The following is a 9,139-nucleotide window of genomic DNA, read 5'->3' as shown; positions in this document are numbered from 1 at the left end:
CTGAAGACAATGTTAGATCACAAATCGAATCCTTAGGTGGTACATTATTTGGGGTGGGAGAATGAGTTACAATATGTTTCTATGTATAAAATATGTAAAAAAATAAAAAAAACATTTACAGAGTGGAATCTCCCCTAAATGTCTGTCTTCACTAGTCTCCAGCGGGATCTGAGGCTGTTATGTAGCCAGAGGCTATGATGTTTACTTCTGAAGTTATGGCTGCAGGCAAATTACTCTGTCCTTTACTCTAACCAATGATGAGTGGTGAAGAATGAAGAGCAGATCTTCCAGTTGATTAAAAGACTATCTGATCCTCAGAGCTGGGTTCACTGCTCTGCTTTACCTCTCTCACAGGATCAATAACTGTTGTGCTGTCAGCAAATTTTGTAACGTGGTTAGAATTAAATCCAACAGAGAAGACATTTACAGCAGTGTGAGCATTAACAGGGTTAAGTCGTATGCCCTCAAGGCTTCGATGGAGTTTGGTGGATTGCTGCGTTTTCTGACTGTCTGAAAGTGTTAGAAAGTTTAAGTGCAGTTGCAGGTTGGAGAGTTGACTTCCAGAAACTGCAGTGTTGCAAGACCTAAATACATTTACATATGATGAAACAGAACAGTTTCAATCAAGCTTGTAGTTTTGTTAGCAAAATGTTTAAATCTTCTGTAAATGGTAATATTCATGAATATGAAGTGATTTAAAGATAATTCTAATCATTTTCTCTAATTAATATGAGTTATGACATTTAATTTCGCTTCGCGATCAATGAAGTATTTATTTTTGAATTTGAGTTAAATTATGAGTTTGTATGGTACGCTAAGCCTGCGGATGAATAGTGCAGGTTTGTATTATTAAATCAAACCTGCACATCTAGGACACATGCCGGGTTAGATGTGTCCTAGATGTCATGGGTGTCATTAGAAAATGTCAATTTCATTTTTTAATAAAACCTTCATGTGTTGCCAGATTATTTATTTGGTTGCAGGTACAGTGACTGACCCTGTTCCTTCACTTGAGCATTCTCCTGTTTTTCTGAAAGTTGTGGTCCACAACTTTCCTGGAAAAGTGAAACGCTTACTGTTGGTTCTGCTGATCAACTCAACATAAGACGTCTCATCCGCTTGACTCCCCTTAGCAGCAACCAGAAATGAGACAAGCTTGGTAGGAAACGTAGATTTCACATTCTCTGCCAATTTCCTTTCCACCAGCTCGTTCAGCCACTCTGGGTTAGTAACTATTTAGTGGCAGGTAGCAAATGGCATGATTCATTCCCTGGGGTCCTGAATAAGGTTATCGTCCCTTCTTAAGAAATGAAAACCTTATTTATGCTCTATAAGAAACCTCTTCCTAGCAAATATAACTGTTGATTTTAGTTGTGGCACATTACTGTGTACTGGGGCACCTTGCGTGTTTTACTCTCCTTTCCATCTCAGATTTCCAATTGTGAATCATGGAGTGGTTTTAACATTTTTCCGCTGAGTTAGAGGTAGGTACTTCCATGCCTACGCTGCAGGCGGAGGATGGAAGTGGAACGATTTGCATGGTAACAGATTACTCTGTCACAGATGTAAGTTTTGAGCTAGATTCAAGTCATTTCAAAGCTTTGAGTCATCACACTCATTGGACATGTCAAAAACGTGTAATTTTGATGAACAACTGTGACTTTTTTTTGGTGCATTAATCAATGCCTGGGGGTCTCTGAGTAATATTAGGGGTCTGTGGGGTTTGATTTTGGAGAAGTGTTTTCACACTCGTCTCCTGAAAGGACTGTCAGAGTCAGAAACCGTTCAGATTTAAGGGTTGCTTAGACAACTAAAGGTTGAGAGGGAACCTAAAAAGTAGTGTTTTGTTCGAATTGCTTCAAACGGCCTGTTTGGACTTAGAGAGCGCTCATTCGCCAAACAACATGCTTCTCCTCCTGTCTCCCCTGTTTGATTTCAAGGTGTGGTATTTACTGTGATGTCGCCTGTTGTTCATCAGCTTTAGTCACCATTGACAATTAAGACTCATCTCCGACTTCCACTCGCCGCGTGTTCATGAACAAAACTCATCTGTCTCGTTTGTGCCTCATAGTTTTCCAATAAACATTTCCCCATAGCAAACCAGCTCTCCATTTTGTGTGTGATTCAGCGAATACAACCCCCCATTGCTTTTCATTCTCCGTTTTCTTCAACTAAGGAAATGGTCTCTCGGCTGCACCTGCTTGGTGTGAGTCACCATCCGGACTCCTGTATCAGTCGCTGCCAGCTCAATAAAACCGAGTTTCCAGCTAACTGGTCTGGGTTGGTTTCCTGATTCAGCTAACCTTATTTCCAACAAGGATGAGGTCCAGGTCTAAGAGGCTTAAACAAGCCAAAGCCAAGTATATTTGTGCAGAAAACCGCCCTCTTGGAAGCTTTTAACACTGCCATATGACTCAGCCACCATGTGTTTGGACAACTAGTTAAACATGAAAATAACTGACCAGATATAACATTTCAAATTAGTCGGCAGCAACAACCAGCATTTTACAGACTATTTTTTGTGTGTGTGTGTGTGTGTGTGTGTGTGTGTGCGTGTGCGTGTGTGTGCGTGCGTGCGTGCGTGCGTGCGTGTGCATGTGTAGCATTTTAAGTGATTTTTATTTTTATGTGTGCATATGCCCTGTTTGTCAAATGGTTTTCTGTTGCAGAGCGGCAATAAAAATAACTGCTGTTGTTGCTGCTTGTTTGAACGTGTGTTTCATTGACCCTCTGGTTGGATGCTGTGTTCTCAGAAGTGAGAGACCACATTGATGAGCCTCCCTGTGTTTGTCCAGGAAGATGTGTTCAGCGACATGTGGTCTTTATTATTAACAAATGAGCTGTAAAAGTGGAATCACATCAGCTTTTTATCTGAAAAGGAAAGAACATATTATGTTTATGGCATGGTGGCTTTATCATCTGTGGAGGAGGAGGAGGAGGACAATATTAAATAATGTGCTTATATTTTATTCAGTGTTATCAGAATGTAAATAAGTGAAAGACTTAATATGTTTTGCAAAAATATGTTAGTAGGGTACTGCCTTCATCTATCCTTGTCAATGAAGAGTTGGGGTGAAAAACAAAACTCTTCTTTTTGTGAATTATCTGCGTTCATGATTTTTGCTAGGATTTTTTCTTTTCTGTTTTTTTGCATTTGCAGTCAAGGTGGAGTTATCCAGACATTTGGAACTGCAGAACATTTTCATTTTTTCTTAATGATTTGCTACTTTTAGATTAGTTGACGGGGAGCAGAATGTGGGTCCCCTTGTTTTTGTGGATGGCTATTCAGCCCTATGGAATCCATATTATGGGATATTTTAAATTAAGAAAAAAACATTTAATGTAGTAACATATTGCTATTTTCCTTTGTACCTTAGTACAATGGAAAATATTTTTGGACATCTCAAATAAAGTGTAAGTGGCATCAACAACAGGCTTTTACAAGTGGAATTATATTTTCCAACATTTCTAAAATATTTCTGTCTGTTTTTGTGAGGTTTCTCTTTAAGGTTTGATCTCATTTGATCTCAAAATTTCAGAGGTAAAATGAACACAAATACAAAAGGTTACAATAATACATACGTTTAAGCCCATTTGCAGCCAAGATGCATCATTCAACAACCACATCAAAGCTTCCGACCCCAATTAGTTCAAGTTAGAATATCTTGTACAAATTTTTCTCTTCAACTTTCAGCTGCTTAAAATGAACGATGTGTTTATTACGAGGTGCAAAGTAATTACTGAGAGTTTTATTTCCATTTTGTGCTTTGATTGTTTTGGCGTACAAACTACTCACAGCAGGAGAAGAACAAATTGGCAAAATGAGTTTCACTTTTAAAATTGAGCAACACTGAGTCTGGGGGTTTCTGTCTAATATGAACAGTGAAATGGTCCATTATTCTCCCCTAAAGGAGAACATAAATGCATTCAAGGATTTGTGTGTATTTCACTAAAGTGGAAAACTGGCATCTGGAGCAAAGCATTTGTGGGTGGTGAACAGGCTGCCTGTGGTTTTTTAAGAAACACCAATCTCTTTTTGATGAATGGACCAGAATAAACCAGAACTACTGTAAAGTACTTCTGGATTCAAAGTAGATTATTTCACATGAGCTGCATGTTACCTCATCATCATTCAAAAGCACCATTATGTTCAGAAAATAATATAAATGTTTTGTTTTTTTAATACTTTTTTGTTTATCTGAAAAACGTCTATGAAGTGCTTTGGAGTCCTCTGGACTTGATAAAGCGCTATAAAAGCCATTTACTGTACCATTCACCATGATGTTTTTTGTCACATGCTTTTATTTTGAATAGGATCAATTATTGCAATGCTTTCTGCAGCTGCTCCGAAATGCTGCCAGTGTTCTGCCTGAAATCAACAAAATATTTCATTCTACAGGTCCACCTCAAAAAATTACAATATCAATGAAAGGTTTTCTATTTCAGTAACTTAGTTCATCACTAAGTGAGCCACTTTACGTAGATGAATTACACACAGGCTGATACTTTTAAGACTTTATTTCTAAGAATTACAACGATTTTACGCTTAAAGGTTACGAAAACACGTTTAATTTCTTACAAGATTGGAATATTACATCGGACCAAACACAAAAAACAAAAACATTTTTATTACAGAAACGTTGAAAAAATGAAAAGTATGAGACCAATTTATTTCCCAAAAGGTAATTTTAATTTGGCAAAGGAGCTTCATAGGAATGCCTGTTTTCATGAGATGAACACCAGATCTTGAATCACCGTGTTGCTTCTCCATTTACAAAAGATTAGATTTGAAAGTTTTGGGAGTTTTCTTTCAGGCACTAAATGGTTTTGGGTTTATGCTTTTTCATTTCAACTTTTGCTTTTAACCTGTTACCTTATTTTCCTGTAAAGAAGCGCACATTACTGGGTCTTTCAGTGGTGCTGTTCAGAGGAAATTGCCTGGCCTCTTGTTAAAGGCCATTCATGTTTCTTTTGTTTTTGTTTTTGTTTCTTTTCTTCAGCTTTAACTTAATACCAGTCCTCCATTATGGCTTTCTTCATCCTCAAATTGTGACAATCAGTTGATTCATTTTTACATAATAGTGTTCAATAATAAATATCAGTAGCACAAGTGAAAGCAATTCTGCCACATGCTGATGATGCACTTTACTTTCACATTTAACTCTGTTTTTTTATCTTTTTTACTTATTTTTTTTACATATTAAAACAAACAAACATAAAACAATAAAACACAATACCCTCATCGTAGCAGACACATATGAAAATGCTGTTAATTCCTCTTGTTCAAATCTAATGATCAAAGTTCTACAGTGAACAGAGACTTTTGAAATTATATTTTGAGATATAGTCCTCTTTGTAAAAGCATTGATTTATTAACTGTGATGCTTGTGAGTATGGATGTACCAGTGATGCAAGAACATCCTCAAAAATTAATCTTCCTGCCCCCAAGGATATGCACCTCTGAGTGGAGAGCCATGTGGCCAGTATCCAAAACTGACCCCAGCTGCTCGAGTTCGTCTCGCCTTTTTAGCGGAACATTTTGGCTTTGCAGTAACTACATACATATCAACAGCTTCCCGCGTAACTTGAACTATCCCTGGCGTGGTTAGACTATGTGCTGTTTTGCGGCAGGTCACTCCGGTCATTGTAAATCACCGCCCCCGGAGGAAAGAACACCATGTCGGGCACCGGTGGCGCGTTGGCCGGCACCAGCGGGTGTCCCTGCTCGTCCATCTCTGGCTTCGTGATGGCTGTGATCGGTCTGATGGTGGTTACAGTCGGAGAGGTCATGCGCCAGAAAAGGTTTTTGAGCGCTTTTCTGAACTCTCGCCGCATCAGACAGTACAGGATGGGGTTCAGGCAGCTGTTGGAGTGCGCCAGGCAGACCGACACGGGGAATACGTACACCTGCATGGTGTAGTACTCATACGTGAAGTGAACAGCGTTAAGTTTTATGAGGATACCCCAGGCTGTGAGCGCCTGGTTGGGCAGCCAGCAAAGGAAAAAGGATAAAACCACGATGGTGACCGACCTCGTGACCTTGGCGCGTCGTTTCGCGCTGGAGGTGTTAATGTTCTTGGAGGTGATGAAGCGCAAAAGCAGCAGGTAGCACGCCGAGATGACTCCCAGAGGCACCAGGAAGCCCACCAGCACTTTCTGGGAGTGATAGAGTCCGAGCCAAAATTGTGTTGACCCGTTCGTCTCCGGGAATTTCACCAGGCACAGGTCCTCGTTGGATACGGTGGCGGTGGTGGAGTAGACCGCGTGCGGCAGGGCGGCGGAGACGGCGGCCAACCAGATGAAGAAGGAGACGCACCGCGCCGAGCAGCAGCGCGTGCGCCGCCGCCTGCCTTTTAGCGCCGAGGCGAGGGAGCAATACCTCGCCACACTCATGGCCGTGAGGAAAAACACGCTGGCGTACATGTTCATCGCCGTCACGTAGGAAACTATCTTACACATGGCTTTGCCGAAGGGCCATGTGAAGTCCAGCGCGTTCTCCACGGCCCAGAAAGGCAAAGTCAGAACGAACTGGAAGTCAGTCACCGCCAAACTAGTTACGAACAGGTTGATGGAGGATTTCTTCCACACCTGTTTGGACTTCATCAGGTACAAAACCAGCAAGTTCCCGACCAGACCCAGCGCGCACACCAGAGAGTAGATCACAGAGATTGTAATCCGGACAAAAGCGGCGCCGTCTCCGACGAAATCGTTTTTAGCGAAGTCCGACATGTGAAAGTCCGCGCGCGAGCAGTTCGAAGTATTGGAAACGCAGCTGAAGTTGGCGTAGGCAGCGTGAGCAGTCCCGAGCGAGCCCTCATCGTTGATGTCCGTCAGTTCCCCAGACATTTTACTTTTTTATTCCCGAAAATCTTCAGTAAAGTCATTCTCTGATCCAACTTCGTGACTTGGGAAACGATGAAGTCCTCGGCGTGAGCGTCATGCTGGCTACATGTCTAAACTCTAAAATGATGAAATTACAGACAAACAGTTGAAAATAAATAAAGGAATAAATGAGAGCTTGTTGTCAGATTGTTGATCTTGTTCTGAGGATCAGCTTGTGTTGTTGCTCTGAGATTTTCTAAGCCTTCCGTAATGAAAAGGTGACCTGACGCAGCGCTCCGGCGCAACTTGGTGCTGTCCTTGGTGCTGATTAGGAGCCACAAGGGAGCCAACTCCCGCCTAAATATCATCTCATGCTGATAAATATGTCAGAGAATCGAAGGTTATCACGACAAGGCATTTTTCAGACAATTTAGTAGCTACTGCTGCAATTTCACTGGTTTTTAAATAGAAATTCACCCTCCCCCTCCTCTTTCTCTCTCTCTCTCTCTGTCTCTCTCTCTTTCTTTCTCTGACATACACAGAGGTAAGAAGAGGCGGACAGAAGCACATGCAGTTATATAATGTAAGTAGAAGGTGGGCTTGATTGCAGAAACTTTTGACGTTTTTTGATTGTATGCCTGAACTGCTTGAAAGAAAAAGAAATCTTACTTTTTATTTAAAATGTTTGTGTCATTCTTTAGATTTTAATGTGGAACTCCTATAGCTCAGCAAAATGTCTGTGAAGGAGACATGTACTCATGTCTGATGTTCTGTTTCCTTTGTTTTTGACGCCTCGCTGCATTGATATATTTTTTTTTTTCAGTGCACGTGCTCTTTGATGGAAACCGCTGCGTTTTTGTTTGGAGAGGTGTAGGCCTCCACCTTCTTCCAAAGAAGAGAAGTTAATCAATAGCAAGTTTATTTTGGTCAAAAGGCTGTCAGGCCAACAGACGTCAGCCTGATGATTTTTAGTCAGAGAGGCACGTGCTTTTGCAGGAAAGTAATGACGCATGAGAATTTAATCGAATTGCCATATTTGCATGTCACAATATGTAAATATTGACATTTATAAACATGTATGAGTGGTCAATGCAGGTGTTGTGGGTTCGATTCCCAGTCTCGGACCACTTGCTGCATGTCTTTCTTTTCTTTTTCCTCCCCATCTTTTCTATCTACTAGAGCAAAGGTTGCTAAAAAAATGTATTCTATACTTTCCATACATTAGCAGTGCTCAATATGTCACACATGTCATGGAGTGCTGCTCTTACTTGTGTTCAATTTTCGTTTACTCTATCTCCGTGAATCTCCTTGCCTGTTCCTCTGCTTCTTTATGTCAGGACCCCTCACCAATAATCCACCATTACTTGATGGCCTGTCCACCCTCCGGTGCTCCACCACCTCTCTCTCGCATCTCCTCCTGGAAAAAGAACCACCTGTGGATCTCAGCCTCTGTGGGTATAGTCACCTTTGCCCCCTTGGAACTCCAGCACTCTCAAACAGTAACCCAACTGCATCATCCATAATTTAAATAATCTCTCAGCCATATTCTACTACTTGCAACATACCTCCCCTACTCAGTGTTGTCCTGGATTTCTCCTGTGTTCCTGGAAGAACCTTTCATTCATTCAGCTTCATTAATAAGCTGTTCAAAGGTCTCTTTGGCCGCCACAATTGTTGCCCAGATGATGATCTCAAACCAAACCAACATGGCAGTTGTTTGGGCAGTAAAGATGAAGACTTGAGTTTTAGATCACCATTGGTGGATTGGGCTTTTTATTTATTTATTTTGCATGTCCAGCATCAATAGCATTGATTAGTCCCATCTGGGATTTCTCTAGGACTTATAGAAAAGCTCAGCAAGATTGGCATGACTGATATTTGTCCTCGGTCACAAAATAAAGTAGCACACTACTTGGACACTGACAATTTATTTCTGTGTTTTATATTAAAGAAAAAAAAATTAAGGTAAGATTTCTCATGCAGCATAGCGACAGATCAAGAGGCTGAAATGTGATGACCTATGGCTGATGAAAACACGATCCTTCTCCAGAAAGTCTAATGGAGTGGGCGACTCCATTAGTGGGCGAAAGGAACATCTGTGGAGATAAATGTGAGACTCGCACATACACTGGCATCTGTAAGTCCAGCTTTCTGGAGTTTGTAGATAAACTCTGACAAAGTTTTCTTTCATTAAACAAATCACAGTTTGGCACTAGTGGATGTTGAGCAGATGTGACTGCATATGCATGAGCAAAAGTTGCTCGTACTGAACTTTGATCTTTTTCCCAATCGTTAGAACGATGAGTTTTATTTATAT

General features: G+C 40.9%; 1 protein-coding gene across 1 annotated transcript; it reads right to left on the bottom strand.

The window, feature by feature from the left end:
• Window positions 1-4,500: 4,500 nt before the first annotated feature.
• On the bottom strand, window positions 4,501-7,569 carry rxfp3 (relaxin family peptide receptor 3). The gene has a single exon (XM_008423771.2). The coding sequence runs from the start codon at window positions 6,844-6,846 to the stop codon at window positions 5,611-5,613; it is 1,236 nt and encodes a 411-aa protein (XP_008421993.1). The 5' UTR covers window positions 6,847-7,569; the 3' UTR covers window positions 4,501-5,610.
• Window positions 7,570-9,139: the final 1,570 nt, after the last annotated feature.

Source organism: Poecilia reticulata, linkage group LG12 (assembly GCF_000633615.1).
Source record: "Poecilia reticulata strain Guanapo linkage group LG12, Guppy_female_1.0+MT, whole genome shotgun sequence".
Lineage (NCBI taxonomy): Eukaryota > Metazoa > Chordata > Actinopteri > Cyprinodontiformes > Poeciliidae > Poecilia > Poecilia reticulata.
The sequence above is the reverse complement of the archived record's forward strand: the minus strand, read 5'-3'. Positions and strand labels throughout refer to the sequence as shown.

Excerpts from the sequence above, each read along its gene's own strand:
- rxfp3 (XM_008423771.2), bottom strand. The coding sequence starts at position 6,846 with ATGTCTGGGGAACTGACGGACATCAACGATGAGGGCTCGCTCGGGACT.